This window comes from Bombyx mandarina, chromosome 11 (assembly GCF_030267445.1).
Source record: "Bombyx mandarina strain Sakado chromosome 11, ASM3026744v2".
Taxonomy (NCBI): Eukaryota; Metazoa; Arthropoda; class Insecta; order Lepidoptera; family Bombycidae; genus Bombyx; species Bombyx mandarina.
The window spans coordinates 15,474,893-15,495,839 of NC_143218.1; the positions used below are offsets into that span (position 1 = coordinate 15,474,893).

At 37.2% G+C, this 20,947-nt stretch overlaps 1 protein-coding gene across 6 annotated transcripts in view; it reads left to right on the forward strand.

Annotated features, from left to right (window-relative positions):
* Window positions 1-20,947, forward strand: part of LOC114241396 (tyrosine-protein phosphatase Lar) — a 437,676-nt gene that overhangs the window by 10,765 nt on the left and 405,964 nt on the right. For all 6 annotated transcript variants that reach the window (XM_089731076.1, XM_089731078.1, XM_089731077.1 and 3 more), the window contains exon 2: window positions 11,374-11,414. In XM_089731076.1, coding sequence (XP_089587202.1) covers window positions 11,394-11,414 — 21 coding nt within the window. In that variant the 5' untranslated portion in view covers window positions 11,374-11,393. The remainder of the gene's footprint in view (window positions 1-11,373; window positions 11,415-20,947) is intronic.

The window sequence follows — 20,947 nt, forward strand, 5'->3', positions numbered from 1 at the left end:
ACGAGCATACGGCCCACCTGATGGTGAGTGGTTACCGTCGCTCACGGACGTCAGCAATGCCAGGGGCAGAGCCAAACCGCTGCCTACCGTTTAATACTCTCCACCCATTTAAGAAAGAAGTAAATAAAAAACATTTTATATTACGATTATTTTCTCGTCTAGGGCGCAATGATCCGGGCAATATTTAAAAAAGTTAAAACATCAGATATTGTGTTCGTTTGTAATTAGATAGCGTCCTAAATTGTTAATATATTCAATTACTACGAATACTTAGTTGATGTTGATGTTTATTATTCCCAAAGACAATCAAACGGACGGCAGACAGTCTAAATTGCAAATGCTAATTTAAAGTTGTGTTGAACTTTTAATGAGTTCAAAACTGTGCTCTATTTCGATTCAATGATAGTTATTGTTACTATGCTGTTAGTTTCAATGATATTATTGTATATAATTCGAGGTCGTTCAATTGTTTGTTAATTGTTTGCTGTTTATCTTTTTTCAATAATTCAGAAGGTTAGGATAGCCGTTGTTCTCTTGTAGAAGAGAATTGAAAAGAAATTTGATTTTTATAGAATTCCATGTTGGTAGGTACAAAAACCCGAGATTACAGATCTCCCATCTGTATCATAGTGCATCGTGAGCACGCTGTCTATGTCTGTTTGTGCTCCGTTTTGAGGGGTAAATCATCTTATACAATCCAATTGAGATTTTATCAATACAATCTCTACAATCACGCTATTGCAGGTTAGCCGTCGGAGCTCCAACGTTCGTGAGAAACGTTGACCTACACCACGACGTAGACCTCGAATCAACCCTGAAATACATAAAGTCAGCGTCGGAACGGTACTTCGATAAGGCTAAGTTTAAGTCTCCTCTGGAGGCGCTCGGGTAAATTAGCCCTTGCTCGCCCACCTATCCTGGTAAAACTGGAAAGGCCTCCGGGCCACCAGTAATCTATCAAATATAAAAAAAATTATCGTCACTTGCGTGACATTATCATTCTCGATGGGCCGTACGATCGTATGCCCATCTACAGTACTAAAACAGAGGATAGGAGATAATAGATGGAAGAGCTGTGTACAAAACAAAAGAAACGTAAATTATCTCATCGTAAAATATAATAAAATACATAAAAATTACACAAAACTTTGACAGTTGAGTTGATTTGAAAACGTGTTTTGAAATGGAATTATACTCGCCCTTAAAAAATAAATCTAATGTGCGTGGGAAGTGTGTAAATGGTCCTTTTTATCATCGGATCGGATGGATAACTTTAATCTAACTGCTAATGTCGAAACCGTTAGTCATATAATTAATCCAACATGATAATTTATGTTCCGCTTGTGTTCCGAAGTATATGAATGCTTGAATAAAAAAAGAACATAAATTTTACATTTAAAAACAGTTTTGATTAGTATCCTAAAGTTTAAGCTTTGTAAATTCAGTCTTCGGAAACTTGTAGTATACCCGTGAAGCGGAGTTTAACTTGAAGTAGATTTCCGAGATAAGTTCGCAAACAAGATTTGTCGTCTGTAGGAAATGGACTGAACGAATTTTGAAATTAGAAAATACGTCCATTTAAGTAGGAAGTCACAGTCCAGAACTTTCTATTAAGCGGAGACATAAGCTGTTTCATTTTATAGTAATGAGTACCCTTAGACATAGCTGTCTAACTTGATACATTTGTTGCATTGTCTTAAAGATTTTATTGTTCTTCACGTGAAAAGAACAGTTTCACCGTAGGACAATGGAGTACTAACTCATGCCGACCGTATGGCTGTATTGACGGCATACATCGCTGGTTGTATGCCGCCAATGCATAGTATTATTTATGGGAATCAGTTGAGTTTAGGCAGGAGTGTAGGTGAGGATATCAACACTGTGAGGGACTAATAGTGATCTGATTAATAAATGAACAGAAGTCCTCGTGGCTTAAATATGTCAGCGTATTCATAAGAACTTAAGACAAAGCGAATCGCAAGGTAGTTAATTAATATAATGTAACAAATAATATATCATATTTGTATATATTTGATTCTGGCACCTCGAATTTTACAGATGAATGCCCTATGCTCTAATGTACACATCCTACAGCCGGATAACTTTGAGCATAGTTCTTCTATTTTAACTGTAATAATTAGATTTTTATTCTCGTCAATAGTCTCTCATTTCTACATATTATATTCGCAAACATCTAAAATAAACTCTTCATTATTTTAATAGGTCCGACGTTTTTTTTTCTTCTACACGAGGCTCGGTCTAGTTTGTGATGCAGCTCTAGCGAGGTCAACAACCTGTGCGTGTTAGATGTGCTCCTGGTCTTTAAGAATGTGTTTTTTTTGTACGAGCTTCTGAACGGCCAGCTGTTAGTGGTTACCGGAGTCCATAGATATTTTAACGCTCAACTGAGATATGAGGTTGAAGCTTTGCCTTATATTGTACAACAACTGTTCCATTCTACTAACCGGACCGAATGGTTGCTTCGTAGAAACAAGCAGAGCGGTTGTACTTATCCATTTCTTCTTCTCAGTCGTATGCATTCTTGGTGGAGTGGTCGTGATCATAATTTCGGGTGGTCCTGCCCTACACCAGACTCCCTCACCAGGCTCTTCATGTGCACTCATTGACGGGACCGCTTAGAGCTTTAATGCCTGCAATACGGCCTGCTAACTTCGACTACAATCATGTTGGCTGTAGGTTCATCAATCGTTGTAGGGGATATAAGCGCTCGTAAGTGAATTCGTAATTAACAATTATGATTCTCGTATTTACAACGCATAGCCATATCAAAAACTCACAAGAACATCAAAGTTTTAAGGGACATTTTTGCAACTTTGTTGGAGAGCCATTTAATGTTAAATTTTTGAAAAAAATATGACAATAAAAGACTTCTCCAGCTATTTGAATGAAGTAAACTTAATTGAAGTTCAATTAAAAACATCGAACTGTTGATGCTAATGTCAAATAAAAGGCACTTTTAATTACAAAGATAAATTGCACGTACTAAGCGAAATAGCCCTTCTATATATACTTTAATGGTCAATAAAAGTGTATTTTTGTTAAATATACTTTTTGTACTGCTTCCTTTTGTAGGTACTTAGGGCGAGTTTCACCCATTCATGAGTTTTCTTTTAACAAACAGAAATAGAATTCACGAGAGGAAAATTTCCAACATAAAATTAAGATTAAAACTACGTTTACGGTTTAATCTTGCATTTTTTATTTTCATTTTATTATTTTCAATGTTACGAATGCTTTACAGTTATCGTGGTCACGTCCGTAAAAGTAGCTTTAATTATGTCTCCCGAAAACTGAAGAAATGTCTATAGAAAAAAATAGTTTAGACGTTCATCACTATAGCTTCTAATTCTAGATTTTTACTGGTGGTAGGACCTATTGTGAGTCCGCGCGGGTAGGTACCACCACCCTGCCTATTTTTGCCGTGAAACAGTAATTCGTTTCGGTTTGAAGGGTGGGGCAGCCGTGGTAACTATACTTGAGATCATGGAATTTATATGAAATCAAATCAAATCAAAAAAATTTTATTCAACATAAATGAAAGTACATACTTGTTGAACGTCAAAAGAACTACCGCCAATTCACAAGAACTAGCCTCCGTCCTGAGAAGAATTGGCAAGAAACTCAGCGGGCATGTTTTTTTTTTTTAAATATTAGATTTTTTTTTTAATATTAGGTTTTTTTAAATATTCATATCTCAAGGTGGGTGGCGCATTTATGTTGTAGATGTCTATGGGCTATAGTAACCCCTTAACACCAGGTGGGCTGTGAGCTCGTCCACCAATCTAAGCAATAAAAAAAATATAGATACACAACTAAAATAACGACTGGATGCCTAGTGGGCTACCGTCATTTGATTTTGCCTAAATCAAAACGGACTCCAATAAAACGCAGCTTTATTAGTTTACGTTACTCGCGAAATTGGCGTAGTTATTCAAGTATTCACGGTTCTAATTAGGGTCCAAAGAATTTATTGAGGGTGTAACTCGGTCAATATTTGATCAGGTCGGTCATGGTTCTCGTCCATTTCCGGGCCCCGGTTCAAGATTTTTGTTTTGCTCGTTTTGTTAATGTGATTGGAATTTTAAAATATTTTCTTTGTTTGTGTGTATACTTACGTTTTGATTTTAATAAAAGCAATTTTAGTAACATCATGTTTTTTTTAGGCACATATTTGTACGAAGTAGAGTTCCATCTGCTACTAAAGTTGTCTTTAAAGTTGTTAAAACTGATTTTACGATTTTATCTCTATGGTAATTCTGTCGTTTGTGACCACGAAAATTGTAAAGTACACAAAACGTTGGAAATAACACAATGAAAATAAAGAACGCGACACCGTAAAAATAGTTTGAATTATGTCTATGACACGTGAAAACCGAAAGAAGTACAATATTAACGTCTCAATAAATTTATTATAAAAAAAAATAACACAATATTCCTAACCTAAAAGTACATGTTATTATCCGCAACATGCTTCGTCAAAAAGTACAATAAGTACTTACTTTCAGCTGCAAGCGTCGTCATAAGTAGCATATAGATACGTCTCAATTATGTCCAACACTTCAAACCGGTATGACAGAGCGTTAGTCATTTTAAAAGAAATATTAATTTAATATTCATTAAATGTAATTGAAATTAAATGTACATTGTATAACGATGATAACAAAACTGTACATCTTGGAGTTCGTCTTAAAAAAATACGGTTTTGACTACAAACGAATAAACTAAAAGCTGAAGAAGACGAATATTATAAATATCTCAAAGATATGCTTAGGAAAAACTGTCTAGGAGTTACTTTTTTGTAGGAAAAGTGTAAAAAATTACATGATAGGACGTCTGCCATTGTGCACGCGTCACGCAGAAATTACCGTATAGATTTCCATAAAAAGAAACTGTATTTGTCTTCGTGTATAGATAGGTGGACGAGCTCACAGCTCACCTGGTGTTAAGTGGTTACCACAGCCCATAGATATATCTACAACGTAAATGCCGCCTTGAGATATGAGTTCTAAGGTCTCAGTATAGTTACCACGGCTACCCCAAACCGAAACGCATTACTGCTTCACGGCAGAAATAGGCAGGATGGTGATACCTACCCGTGCGGACTCACAAGAGGTCCCACCATCAGCAAGTAGTACATCTTTATTTAGCATAAAGCTAGTAAAGTTTGAAGAAACCACGCGCTTTGACCGAAGTACTTGATAGATGGCGTTATTGGTCTTCTGAATCGTGTAATGGCTCTGTTGCATACTTTAAAATTAAAATGCATTCCCAACTGACCACCTCACCCCATGAGGACAGAGTCGCGAGCGCAGCTTATCGTGTCATAAAGCTAATGGTCACCAAACACATGACGTGGCGACTAGTGATGTCGATAACCAAATTGGTCACTGGTAATTTTAGGTGTTCTTCTGTAATGACAGATATTTCTTCGGTATGGGTCTACATCGCCTAATAAATTTTAGATATGTATTTAGTGTAAAACGAAAATAATTAGCTCGGATGATTTTTTGGTGAACTTACTGGTGGTAGGACCTCTTGTGAGTCCGCGCGGGTAGGTACCACCACTCTGCCTATCTCTGTCGTGACGCAGTAATGCGTTTCGGTTTGAAGGGTAGGGCAGCCGTTGTAACTATAGTTGAGACCTTAGAACTTATATCTCAAGGTGGGTGGCGCATTTACGTTGTAGATGTCTATGGGCTCCAGTAACCACTTAACACCAGGTGGGCTGTGAGTTCGTCCACCCATATAAGCAATAAAAAAAATTAAAATTATTTCTGTTTTAAAATCAAATTATCAATCATAACAAATCAGCTTCTGATTAAAGTTGGTCCGCCCCGGTCGTTTATTAGTTATTCGACGAAAGAAAACATTCTCTCTAAAGGTACAGAGGTTGCCATGACGGAAAAATAATTTTGGGCTAATTTGTTTTGGAGGCTTCAAATGTTGATTTAAATTCCAAAAATTGTCAGCAAATTTCGTAAATTTAGCTTCAAAAATATCGTTAAAGCTTCGCGTTTCTATTTACATTCTAAGTATTCAAAGTATTAACTGCTGAAGCCGTGGAGTTAACGCAACATTCTTCCTTCCTTTGCTTAAGAAAGCAGAGAATGTTTGGTGCTTCAGAAAGGAAGGATATCTTTTGTCGACTGCGTTTAATTGATTTGGTTGGATTAGGAACCATAATATTATTTCCAATCAGTTCTCTTCTTACAAGCTTTTTCGCAGACAAAAAAAAATCTCGTTCAAGAAAACCATTTCTAAACATTAGAAGTAAATAAGTATTGGCTAAGTATAGGCTGCTATACTATATGGCACTATAGTATAGCGTAGTCTGAAAGCAGCTTTAGTCCTTGCAACCGTCCACTAAGTACCTACGTAGTACCCTGTTTTGTGTCCTCCTCACCCCACATTGACTTCGTACATTGCATTTTAACCTAATTACATCGAGAGCTTATATTAAGTCGGCATCCGGTATCGAACATTGTCGGTGCCAACGCTATGGAAATTCTGTTTCGGAGCACAATGTTATGTTAGTTAGTTGTTACGTTGTTAGTTGCTTGTTTGTTATGTTGGAACAATGTCGACATAATTATGAACACGCTACAAGCGTAACTAGGTAAATTAATTTAAATTTAATCGTAATGGGAGAGAAGATCAAGACCCCGAATACTGAAAGCCTGATCGAGAATTGAAACCTGGTTCCACGACGAAGTACCTAGTCCACGTTTTTATATAAGCAAAGTAATTTTTTTATTAATTTATTAGACTTCATGTAAATTTTACATTGACGGACTTAATGCCTAAGGCATTCTCTAACAGTTGACCAAAGGTAGTGCAGAATAAATAGTCGTAGGTGCAATGACACACATACACAAACCCATATACATACTTAAATACTCATACATACATACATATTATTATAATAGTTTATACAGTATTAAAATTTAGTTTTTAGTTACTTTTTGCAACACGATAATAATAATAATAATAACACCTGAGTTAGATATTTTTACTTGTAGGTTGGTTACGTTTAGAAAAATGTTCAAGGGCATCCTCCACTTTATTAATAGGTAGGTTAATGTAATTGTTTAATGTACTATATTGTGAATAATTTTTTTTTTCCTTCCATTATTCGTTAGATTAGTTTTTGTTATTGTGTTGTTTTGTCATAATTGTAAGGAACATTGTTATACAGATTCAGCACTATATGTCTTGTTTTGTTGTGCGCACATAACTTATGTTGCAAGCCAGATTTTGTTTCTTTTTATTTGTGTTTTTATGTATCTTTAGCTTGTGATGTGTATTGTGAGCCTAATAAAATAAATAAAAATAAATAAAATTTCAATGTTAATTCCTGTATCCTGTTCATCCTTGTATGTACACAATAGTGTTTTATGTTATCAGCATGGAGGGGATTCTGGGCTCTGTCGAGGCTAGTTATTAAATTCACGTTAGCAAGTTACATATCACGTATACTGGATTTATGTCAAGCTTGAGCACTTTAGATAATGCTAGGAGATTTAAAGCTAGCTTTCTTGCAGAAATGAAGGTACCAAGCTTACAAAAACTAAAAGTTTTTTTTTTTATTGTATATGTCGTGGATAACGACTTTTAGTTGTCGTGGATAACGACTTTTAGTAATATTAAGACGGTGGTTTTGATTATTATTTTAAATGATGAAATGTTGTTTTGATAAATATCACAAAATGAAGGGTAGACTCCGTAACGCCACAGTATAAAATGGCCGTACGTGGACAGAGTCGTGGCATTCCGTGTCAGACAGTCATTCCGTCCGTCTCAGTCAGTGAGTCTCTGACAGTCAGTCAGTCAGTCAGTCGGTCTGTCGGTATGTGGAACGAAACTGTCGGTTTACCCTGTCATTGTGAAAGTTGTGTGTGTTGAGTTTCAATAATTATTATTGAAAAGTTTTATTGACTAAACTGAGTTCAATCGAATACGAGCGATGACGGAACCTACCGCTCAGCCATCCCTGACGTGTGCCAACGTATAGATTTGTGGACGAGTTCACAGCCCACCTGGAGTTAAGTGGTTACCGGAGTCCATAGATATCTACAACGTAAATGCCGCCATACGCCTTGAGATATAAGTTCTAAGGTCTCAGTATAGTTACAACGGTTGCCCCCGTTCAAACCGAAACGCGTTACTGCTTCACGGCAAAAATAGGCAGAGTGGTGGTACCTCCCCTCGTGGACTCACAAGAGGTCCTATCACCAGTAAATTTGAGGGGGAAATATCGAATAGAAGAGCTACTTCGAAAATTATCCCAAAGCTTTAGACAAATTAGTGTAATAAATAGATGTATTGACAGAAAAACTTATATGGACAAGACCAAGCATTTTTAGAAGAAACGGACATGGATAATCTACTGCTTTTGCACTGATTTTATAATCACTTCGTTATTAATTTCTAGGGGTTATAATAGTGCTCTCCGAACGATATCATATTTGTTTGACATTTTATTGAGTCTGGTAACCCAAATACTATCCGGCTTTGGAATGAGCTCCCCTCCACGGTGTTTCACGAGCGCTATGGCATGACCTTCTTCAAAGAGGCTTGCGGAAAGTATTTAATGGTAGGTAGCGACATGGCTGTGCCCTTGGCATTGATGACGTTTGTGAGCGACGTTAAGTATTTACCATCAGGTGGGCCGTATGCACGTCTGCCTATAAAGGCAATAAAAAAGAAATATATGTATACAACGGAAAATTATTATGAGACCGGTTAAACTAAAAGGAACTAGAGTTTCCCAGATTTTCTTCAAAAGTTCGATCGATTTAACCTGTTTACGTAAAATTATTTATACAGTTTACAATAGCGGTAGGCAGCGGCTTGGCTCTGCCCCTGGCATTGCTGAAGTCCATGGGCGACGGCAACCACTCCCCATCAGGTGGGCCGTATGCTCGTCTGCCTACAAGGGCAATAAAAAAAAATCTAATTATATACTTTAAATTTATTTCGTCGACATTTCAACATGTTCTGCCGTCCATTGAATTAAAAAAATATTAATTGATTATTACGTTTATTATCACAGAGAAACAGCTTACAGTATCTTGAGGTCTAACAGTTTCTCTGTTTTGCAGCTTCATTTTCACGATGAAAGGATCTCAGGTGATAAGCGTCAACGAACCATCTTCGCTTTTATTCCAATAGACTACGTATACGGTACGTCGAACTAAGTTGATTTATTTAACGAATAAGTGTATTTGGATTTTGTCGAAATGCATATTTGTGTGACCAATTTTTTTTCCCTACCTATTCGCTGTTAGCCTAATGGGCTATTGCAGCTACGCCCGGACGGGTAGGTGAGCTCACGGGCTCAACCTGAGTGAATTTTCTAACACTAGCCCTAGCAAGAGCAGTGCTTCGCAGAATCTACCACCGGATCTGAATGGCGACCCATTGAGAACATCCGGCGAGAAACTCAGTGGGCAATATTTATTCTTGGCTATACATGTGATCCTTAACTTCAACAGAAACGTGTCTCTTAGTCTGTCTCGTAATTAAACTTGTCAAAATTAGTCAAAATTATTGCTTCTCTGATTATTTAGTAAATCATTATAGAACCATTGAACCAGTTCAAATGTTCTGTTCCATAAATAAAATTGATGCCTCCAATGAACACTGCGCTAACTTCAAATTCGTAGGTGTACAGGAGGAGCGTTTAAACGAAAAAAGTTGATAAAATCTTTATTATTGCAGATATATTTATGGTTTTTCTTGTTGTAACTAGCTGATTTAGTTTTGCTTCGAACCCCATCAATATGAATTGTAATACTTTTAAAATAGTGAAGCGATTTGCGTGAAAAACGAAAATTTCAAAATTTTGAGTTAGAGTAGTGTTCATTGGAGGCATCGTAAATGATAGGTAAGGTTATGATGACCTCACCGAAATCAGTTCGTAATTTTCTATTTTTTATTGTTCTTTAATCATGTTCTGTAACCGACCAATTAATCTGTGCTAAGGTTTAAGGTTGCATAAATACTCAAACACATGTGCGATATAAATGTATTAAATAAAATTCTTAAAATTATATTATGCTACGTGTGAATCTCCGACGATAACAGTGTATGTAGGCTTAGTACAGGAGTCTAGGATTTTAACACTAATTTTATTCGTTTTCGTCTCTGAGTCCGATATTAGTATATAATTTCTGGTGATTATAAATAAATAAATAAAATAAATATTTACTAACAATCACGCCACGTTAACTGGTCCCGTGATAAGTTCTTAAAGAACTTGTGTTACAGGTACCAGATAACGGATATAAATGTAAGATTTTTATTATACACATACATATATTTAATATACATCCATAACCCTGGAAAAGACATTTATATATATAATACAAATATCTTCCCTTGGCGGGATTCGAACCCGCGACCCTCTTGTGTAGTGACCATGCCACTTACTACTACACCAGACGGCCGATTGATATGAACACGGCGTCTTATTGCGAGAGACAGTTTTTATAGTCGTTGTGGTTTGTAAAAAATGTCCAGCGTATCCTTATCGACCATTTTGTTATTATAATTCTGCGGACTTGCTATAAATTTGTGTAATTACCGGTGTATTGTGAGCCTATTAGTGGTAGTTGTCACTGCATATGTGTGCCGGGAATGCGTTCCGATGTTATAGGATAGGACAGCAGTTCCAATTGAATTTGAAGTCATCGTGGCCTAAATGATAAGACGTCCGGTGCATTGATTATTGAGCGATGCACCGGTGTGCAAATCCCAGACGAGTACCAATTTTTCTAATGAAATACGTACTCAACAAATGTTCACAATTGACTTCCGTGGTGAAGGAATAACATCGTGTAATAAAAATCAAACCCGCAAAATTATTATTTGCGTAATAACTGGTGGTAGGACCTCTTGTGAGTCCGCGCGAGTAGGTACCATCACCCTACCTATTTCTGCCGTGAAGCAGTAATACGTTACGGTTTGAAGGGCGGGGGAGTCGTTGCAACTATACTGAGACCTTAGAACTTATTGGGTGGCGCATTTACGATGTAGATGTCTATGGGCTTCAGTAACCACTTAATACCAGGTGGGCTGTGAGCTCGTCCACCCATTTAAGCAATAAAATAAAATAAAATTGTGATACTTGAATTAATATGAAATATAAAAATCCACTAATATAACTAGTTCAAGGAGAAATCTGATTTATAACTAAATGTAAGCTATTTTGACGAAATAAAATCCTATGTCTAATCATAAGTCTTCAATAGTCTCACAAATTTTATTGGACTGGACGGGTCATTGACTTCAATATCGATCACGAAATCTAAACTCACTGATTTGTACTGATTGGGATTTTTTTGGTTCCAGACATTATTTTGCGCCCTAAGATGGAGGCCGACACCACACCCGTAAGTACCTTATACCTTCAATTATTAAAAATATGAATAGCTTTTTAATATTCAAAATAAAACAGTAAATAATAAGCTGCACTCTCAACCGAGTTTTGTTACAAATGTAATTCAGCGCCATCTATTGACTGTTGCCTGACTTTATTGTGAGAAGCGTTCTACTCGTGAAGGCTGTATCAGTTTTGTGTCTTAAAACACAGGTGGCGCTATAACGAATGCGTACAATAACAGATGGCGTTAACGTTCCTCATGGAAAAGGCTTTGGTTAGTCTCATTGTTCTCCAAAGGATTCATCTTTTAAGGTTGTCTGTCGTAGTTTCGTTACTTTCCGGTAGGTGTCAGAGGCTTAAAAATCTTTATTCAGATTCTAAGCTACGCGCTTGAAATCGTTTTATATATTTTTAATAATAATTCCTTAAGAATTTAGATGAGATCTAAAGAAAGTATGTGAACTATTTTCATGTCTTTTAAATGGCTTGAAAAAAGATTTGTTTCTTTTAATGAATTTTAGTTTCGAAATCAAATAGTTAGCCATATTTTTGAACATCATGTTCTAAATATTGTATTTCGGAACGAAAATGTATTTGCGGAAGGGTTCTTATGTTGGCGATTTAAAATTTCGATCACCGTAGCTAACCGTCGTGACGGAAGATAAATTTAATCCTGGTTTCGGTCGTTCGCATTACATTTTTCGCACAATTTCCTTTCGAGTTCGAACACATTATAAAAAAGCGTCCTGTAAATTATATTTGAGATGGTTAAAGGCAATTTAAAATATTTTTTGGTTGAAACTCATAAATACATTATCATGCTTTTACAAAAGGCTTGGGTATGAGTTAGGTTACCAATTCGTAAGTATGTTTTGGTTAAATTTGTAGAGACTTTACTCTTACTTTTCTGTTAGGACTTATTAAAGAGTTACATTGAAGAGGAAGTGGGATCGTCTTTCCTCCGGACACTATGAGCCGACCTTCTGATCGGTAAGGTTTTATATAGGAGTTCGCAACAGGCTGAACCTATTTCATAAATTATACCGTAAATTAGGTTAGATTTAACACTACTATCTTGAGAACTAATGGTAGAGCGTGATGAGCACCCCCCATTCGTTACCATCACCCTCCCGTCTATATCTACGATGACGCAATGCATTCTGGCCTAAAAATAAGGGATAGCGGTTATTTTAATGCAACTGATATTGAGAATTTGTTTGGAGGTCTATTTATTCCCTATCCATTTGCTAGTTGTCTAAGGGTCTATTTCAGCTAGACGGGTGGGTAGGTGAGCTTACGAGCTTAACCTGAAAGAATTTGCTAAAATAACCCCTAGCAAAAGAACAGTGCTTCGCAGTATCTAAAACCGAAATCGCGACCCACTGAGGAGATCCGGCGATAAACTCAGTGTGATGATACCTCTGATATCATGTGCTCCGATAACTCTTAAAACTCTTAAAATAAGGTGGATTTTATTTGTCCCACTAATCTAATAGAATTTACCTAAATAGGTACGAAAATACTGATCGCATCCCAATGATGTTTCGCATCGGTTCATTAATAAACTATGACCTGTCGCTGACCGCAGCATCCGCAGAAGCTTTTTCGAAATGCTCGCGTCCGAAATTTAAAGTGGTTAGAAATTTGAATGCTCAGTTCCGGACGGTGTTCGAATTTAACATTTGAACTGATATTAATTGTTTGAGCTTCCTTAAACCCATGCTAATATAATAAATGTAATAGTACTTTTTATGTTTGTTTGTCCTTATTCGAACCTTAAACGATGCAACGTATTGCCAGTTTTTTTTAAAGTCAGGTATTAGGTCAGGTAAGTGACATAAGCTACCATTTATCCCGAAAAAAACATCTCATTCTAACGGGAAACTACACCCAGGCTGTTTCTTGACCACTCGGGCGAAGCTGCGGTGATTATGCAAGCAGCCGGTATGATTATCGTTCAGATCAAAATACCCTTGACTTTGGTTGTCTTTGCTAATTGTTGACTGAAATACACCGATTAAAAAGTCGAATTACGCTTTAACGAATCTTTTATAATATTTTTTTTTCGTCTAATTAATTATTACATAACTTAAATCTCTGTTAGTTATCCTTAACTTATCTTGCATAGCTGTTTGCGCGAATTCCTGAGAAAAAGTATAGTATATATCTTAAGTCGAGCTACGAGATAACTTGCTGGAAATGGGCTGCGTCTTGCAACCACAAATTACTATGATTTAATATTGCTTAGTTATCTGCGGGTTGGTAATTTGTTAGCGCGCCTCTCGGCCCCACGTTGGGCGCCATTGTTGCTTCACAGCCTTTTGTTCATCGTCTTCCAGCCGCGATAAGATCTTGAGTTATTATGATTAGGATTCTTTGCGAAGTGACGCGAGCGTGCTAATTCCTCCTTTATTGTTTTAGTTTTACTTGACTGCGGGACAATTTGCCACTAATTGTCCTTCTTATTCTCAATTTAATAATTTTTTTTTGAGAATTGTTTGTTTAATTTTAACGCTACTTGAAAAGTTAATTAAGTTGATATACTTTTCGATGATACGATAAACTAAACGTTTGTGACAAAATCATTGTATTCATGTTCTACTATATAACTATAGAAAATACATAGCGTCATAACCCGTCAAGCCTATCAACGCTCGAATTCGAAAGTGGTTCACTAGATTAATAAACGTCACCAACACTCGTAAACTCAATGAAGTTAATACATCAACCGTCACGTCAGCTCATATTATTCGGACTTTCATTTCATATAGTGGCCATTAAATGAATCGATCCGTACGTGGTTTTTCAATTAGTGAAAACATTCGATTGTCGTTCCGTTTATAGTGTAATTGGTGGTTCGTTATCCATTCATCTTGACCGCTGTAATGGGTGGCCATCAGGGAAATGAATCGTCTACTGTCTGGTCTGTCGAGCACGGTACCAACCAGTGTTCTCCTCGCGAAATTGCTTTCCGTTTTAATGTCCGCGGTATTGTTGAGAGTCGAGCCATTACGACCGTTTAAACCTTTATTAATAATTAAAAACAATTTGTATACGTAATCGAACGTAATTTTTTTGGTTTTTTTCGCAGGTTCCATTCCAGTAGTCTGCTCCCCTCCATTTTCCTAGAAGATCCTAGAATTAATGAATGAACTCCCGGCTCCGCCATCTCTTCATTAATGCCTTGTTGTTTTCCATAAACATTTTCGAACAGTAAAAAAGAAGTGCCCGGACGTGTGAAAGCGCTCCCAACCCATCCACAGTGTAAAGTGGTCTGGTAATAACTAGTTATTACTACGTGAATGTCGCCACTCTATCTTGAGACGTTAGGTATAAGTATCTCGGTTGAAATAAACACGGCGGGGTACCTACCCGTGTAGGCTCACAAGACTCTTGGAGACGTCGGATTTCGACATAACCCGGTCTGATAACCCCCTGGACCTTGTATCCGTAAATGGATACCCTCAGGCTCACAAGACGCCCCACAATAAATAAATACGCAAATAACTTTTTATTTAGCACAAAACCTAAAGAACGTTTTAAATTCAAACAGAAGTAAATAGAAGAATCATTAATTTTTTTTTGTCAAAAGCAATTAAATTGTATCGTAACAAGAAACGATGAATTGAGTCGTCTATTATCAAAGGTGGCAATCTGTGCATTTGGACATAATATTTTTATTGATATGTCAATACAGATTGATTTGAATATAATCGTCTCCTTCAAAGAATACGGTTCAAAACCTTCACTAAATAAAGGTTAATAGTTAACCTGTTATTTATCTAAGATTTCGTTCCGAAGAGTTTTGTGACTGCCAATGGAATACAAAGTCAATAATTCGTTTTTCTGATTTACCAATCATTGTCCAAAAGTCAGATTGCCGGCTTTGATAATAGTCGACTCAATTGTGATTGTATGGAACTTGTGGAGCTTATCAAAATGTTTTGCAGTTTGTAAAAATATGTAGGTACCTATAAATTCATTCACATACATATAAAGCTAATAGGATACATACAGGTCAAGCTAATAAAAGCATGTTAAATTTAGTAGCAATTTTTGATGGATCGAGAAGAACTCCTATCTAATTAATTAACTGTCCCCGTTGTTTGCTCTAATCCAGAATCTTTAAATTTTAAAATAATGCCCTTCTTGAATGAAGTATGGTCTTTTAATAAAAGATTTGTATTTTTTTTAGATTGCTTAAATGGGTGGACGAGCTCACAGCCCACCTGGTGTTAAATGGTTACTGGAGCCCATATACATATCTACGTAGTAAATGCGCCACCCACTTTGAGATATAAGTTCTAAGGTCTCAAGTATAGTTACAACGGCTGCCCCACCCTTTAAACCGAAACACATTACTGCTTCACGGCAGAAATAGGCGGGGCGGTGGTACCTACCCGCGCGAACTCACAAGAGGTCCTACCACCAGTAAAATATATGGAATAGTGAAGTTGTATAGAAAGCCGGTTTCGGTAGCTTCAATGTTGGACAGTGCAACGGCATGCGGTGTGCGTGCCACACCCCATTCATTAGCCGCCGAGTGTTTCCGTTCATTTATCAATCCGCAAACGGGTACGCCTCGACAGAGCTCTAAAGAGAATCGCAACGAACGAACGAATTTGATTCGCGAATTTCCTATTTCTAATCCTACATAAACCATCATTTAATTCCGTATCTAAAATTGATTAATAAACCCGCGAAATTACTGTTTTGATACGAACATCTGTGCCGGACCGGTCGGTCTCAGGGGGCGAAATGCCATTCTTGATAAAGCGTTGATCATTTACTAGACTTACATTACAAACTGTAAAGCCGCATCGTATTAATTAAACCCGCCGTTTAATTAGGTCTTCGATAACTTTGACCATTCATTTAGTTCGATGTTCTTAACTTAAAGTGATTTGTTGTGTGATTTCGATGTCCGGCCATTTACGAACTTCACTATTGAAGGTTTGAAATAAGCTTTGTAGCGGCAATTATTAATTTAGCTTAGAATTTATTTATTTTTTTGCTTATATGGGACGAGCTCACAGCCCACCTGGTGTTAGTTAAGTGGTTACTGGAGCCCATAGACATCTACAATGTAAATGCGCCACCCACCTTGAGATATAGGTTCTAAGGTCTCAGTATAGTTACAACGGCTACCCCGCCCTTCAAACCGAAACGCATTACTGCTTCACGGCAGAAATAGGCAGGGTGGTGGTACCTACCCGTGCGGTCTCACAAGAGGTCTTACCACCAGTGATTACGCAAATTATAATTTTGCGGGTTTGATTTTTATTACACGATGTTATTCCTTCACCGTGGAAGTCAATCGTGAACATTTGCCAAGTACGTATTTCATTAGAAACATTGGTAACGGCCTGCGGGTTCGAACACCGGTGCATCGCTACATACGAATGCACCGGACGTTTTATCCTTTAGGCCAAGACGACTTCAAAAGGATGTATCTATTTATTCATTCATTCTTTAAGATTACTTAATTTTAAATAATCGCTTAGATTGTTCTTTGGAGCGGACATTAACAACCATTTTGCTAAGGTCGTAAAGATTCGGCCGTTTCTAATTAAAACGACGATGAAATTAATTAATGAAGGTGCCGCGATAATGAAATCATCGTTCTGTCAACATCGATTTAAGCTTTTACTATTCTATTAAAATATTCGTATCTAATCTATGCTTCAATAGTGGCCGGACACGAATAAAACAATACAGTATAGCACTGTTGTTAATTAATACAATTCGAACACAACGCGTCCGATGATCGTATCATCTTCGTCCAATAGATATATTGTGCAAGCGAAAAACAATACTCTGTATGAATTTATAAGAAGCAATATCCTTTTGGCAATTGACTGGCAGACATGTCGCGTGCCGTACACGGTATGGAAAGTTGTAGTGGGCAGATTTGAAAGAATACCTTTAATACGAAATTCACAGAGAAACGGTACTGCGGTCAGATTTGTTCCGGACTCAACGAGACTTGTTTGCGGTTACTGCGTATTGTATTGGTCGGATACGGTGAAGTTTTAAAACGAGATGCATTTATGTGATCCGCGTGAGGCAGGAAAGGGACGAGAGATTCGAAAACAACTTGCGCCTTTGATCCTTGACGCGCACTGGAGTTATGCGGTTTTGAATATCGTTTCCAAATAGGGGTCCGTTCAAAGCATTCGGCGGTCTTGGGTTAACCGTCGATATATCGTTTTATTTAGAAGTTATTCCAAGATTATTGAATTGTATTCGAATGGAATTTATTTAAACATGACGATAGAGGTAGCTAACCTTCAAGAAAAAACTATGTACAAATACATATAGCACATCGACGCTTGAAAGGCAAACGTGACTAAGCGACAATGCGTGAACTTTACAGTAGTCTAATTTAAAGTTGAAATACCGGAAAAAAATATTTTTTAACGAATCTAGCTGTAGGATTGAAATGATTTTAACAGACCTAGAAGTATATTTTTTTGCGCATCGAATATGGTTATTGTCTATAATTTATGTACAAAGCAGCTATTTTCGCTTAGTCACGTTTGCCTTTCAAGCGTCGATATGTATGTTCAGTTGAAATGCATTGAGAAGAAATGTTAACTATGTTTCCAAATTCAAAAACACAATTGAGAGTCTATTATTTATTCGGGATCAGTATAAATGTACCTCTGTTTAAGCTCTGAGTTGTGGGGCACCACCGTGCGGTGGCCACGCTGTGTCGTCGGCTCCGGATATATCCCCTGAATTGGCTCCATTCATTTTGAGCTCGCTCGCACGCCGGAACGCTACTTGCACCGCTAATGGCACTCCAGATTTAATTGCCGTTCGCTTAGTTTTATTACGAAATTCAAACACAAGAATAATACTGTTATTACTACTGCTTTTTTTAAATCGTAAAACATTTCATTCCCCCTAAAACATTTACATACATAATGATAGTTTTCGAATAACATTGAGAAAGAACAATGTAATAGTATCTTAAACAATTAATTTTACGCAAAAAAAAAAAAAAACGTTCAATGAAAAATAAATAAAACGAAATATTTGCTTTTTCTGTAATCAAATGTAATTTTATGAAAACAGAAAGTAAATTGAAGTACTCGTCCAATTATCCGGCTCTCCTGACCCTTCGTCCGCCGAATCGCGAGATATAAGCGGTCAACTCTCATTTGATATTCCGCGCTCACTCCCCGTAATGGAATAACGTTGTGCGACTCCGCGTATCTACACGTTGATATATACGTATACGATCCAGTATATGTGTGTATTTTATTTCGTGTAAATCGCCGATGATTTTCCGTGACCCTTGTCAAGTGGAACCCATTAGCGGGACTTTATTAAAACAACGGAAAGTTTTCTGTTCGAATTTATGCATTCGTGATATTTGGATGCAGGTAACCGATTTTAAGGATAAATTAAGCCACATATTTATTGTCCAGCCTAGGTCGTTAATGCGTTTAGTATTTATTATAATAAATCACAATAATCGTCGGTGATTTCAAATAAAACGGGTTTTTATTACGAAATTGTTTATGAGTGGTTATTGTTTTTAAAATTGCTCGAGCTATCTTAATAAAATTTAATACAGACATAGTTTGAATCTTGACCAGAGGATTTCGCAGTTTATTGTAATCTGTTTGCTCTATCACCCCTCCGTAAGTCGTAGAATATTTTCCTAGTGTTATATTATAGGCTCCCTAATTTCTATCCGCAGTGCTTTTGCAACTTTTACTTTAAGGGTATTTGTAAATTTATTGCAAAGTGAACTGCAAGAGCATCTGCCTATCTACAAAAAATAATTTAGTTACATAATTGCAAAAATATTCATTTCTGAATAATGTTTCAAAATCCACAAATGGATAAGAATCCCATAATGTGCCTGTAAAACTTTAATATGAAATTAATTAAAAACGCTTGTGATGCGTAGGTACTGGTTGTACGTCATGTGGGTGTTTCATTATTGATGTTCGTCGCGACACATCCCGGGTACAGCAGTTAGTTCACCGCTACAGCCTGTTAAAGTTAATAACAACCGGTTAAATATTATTATTTAACGTGCTGTTATAGTTGCTACGAATACCTGCTATCAAACTTGAGCGTTTTTTTCCTACCTAAGCTGATGGTCTTGAGAAGCCATTTTAGAGTAATCCTAAGGAGTAGGTGAGCTCACTGGGCTCAAACCTGACGACGTTACTAACATAAACCCTAGCAGGATCTACCACCGAATTGGAAACGCGACCCACTGAGAAGAACCGGCGAGAAACTCAGTGTACTGTATCAGTGGGTTAATTTACTCGCCGAGTTCTTCGTCGCCAGCGACGGGTTAGCCGAGAACGATGACCAGTGCTTGGGGTATCTTAAAGGGCCGTTAGTGGATCGGGAGGATCCGAAATGACGTGTTTGGGCGACGTCGACTGTATACCATCTTGAGCGTAATATGCCTTACCACTGAAATCAGTAGCAGATCGATTTTAAGACGATAGTCTTAACTAAATACATTGTTTCGCTTTCCTTTTGTTTACTTATTGACGAAAGCCTCGAAGGAGGCCTAGCAAGCCTAGCTTAACAAGAGAACTGCTTCGCTGAATCTACCATCGGGATCTACTGAGTTTTTTTTTTCTTTCTACCTATGCTGATATTCTTGAGAGGCTATTTCAGCTTCGCCCTAACGTGTAGGTGAGCTCAGGGGGCTCAAACCGGAGTGTTGCTAACACTGGCCCTAGCAAGAGCAGTGCTTCGCATAATCTACCACCGGATCGGAAACGCGATCCACTGAGAAGATCCGGCGAGAAACCGGGTTGTGTCTGTGGGTTAAGTAGCACGTCTAAACCTTTCGCATTGGACGGTTTCGACGTAAATGACGATTGGTGTTTGGCTTGCCTAAAATCACCATTAATGAATCGGAAGGATCCGAAATGACCACGTAAAACAAACATGTCTTAACTATGGTTCCTCGTATAAAATACGCGGAGTAGAATTTCGAATGAATCACGAAAAATAAAATTACAATAGAGTACCATTATAACGTAACGTAAATCATTTTAACAGCTCTAATAAGTTGGTGTTAGCCTAATAAAAAATGCTTGAAGAATTCGTTTCATAATACCTGTAGCCCGGATACATTTTTTTATTAAATAATTTATCGACTTGTTTTATGTTTTGTTCCTACACATAGCGTTGTTTTGTTATGCCAATAAATGATAGTTTCGTGTAGCAAAATGTAAGTTGTAAAGTAGCGCTTTGATTGTCGAGTTTTTTGAAGTCATGTAGATGATGGTAAAGAAAATGTAAAACGTATTAAACCGCCCTAAACAAAAGTGTTATTTGTTTATAGTTTATAGGAGTGTGGTATAAACTCATGTACGAGACAAGAACGAGACTTCGACCTTATGCCTCAAAGCGGCGTTCATGTTGTGAGGTATATGGATTCCGGTCACGATCTTACATCAGATGGGCCTTGTAGTTCTGGAATAAAAAATTCTAGTTGACCATAAATACCTAATATATCTGGTAAAGGCGGCGACTTCGAGCGGAAATCGAAACTGG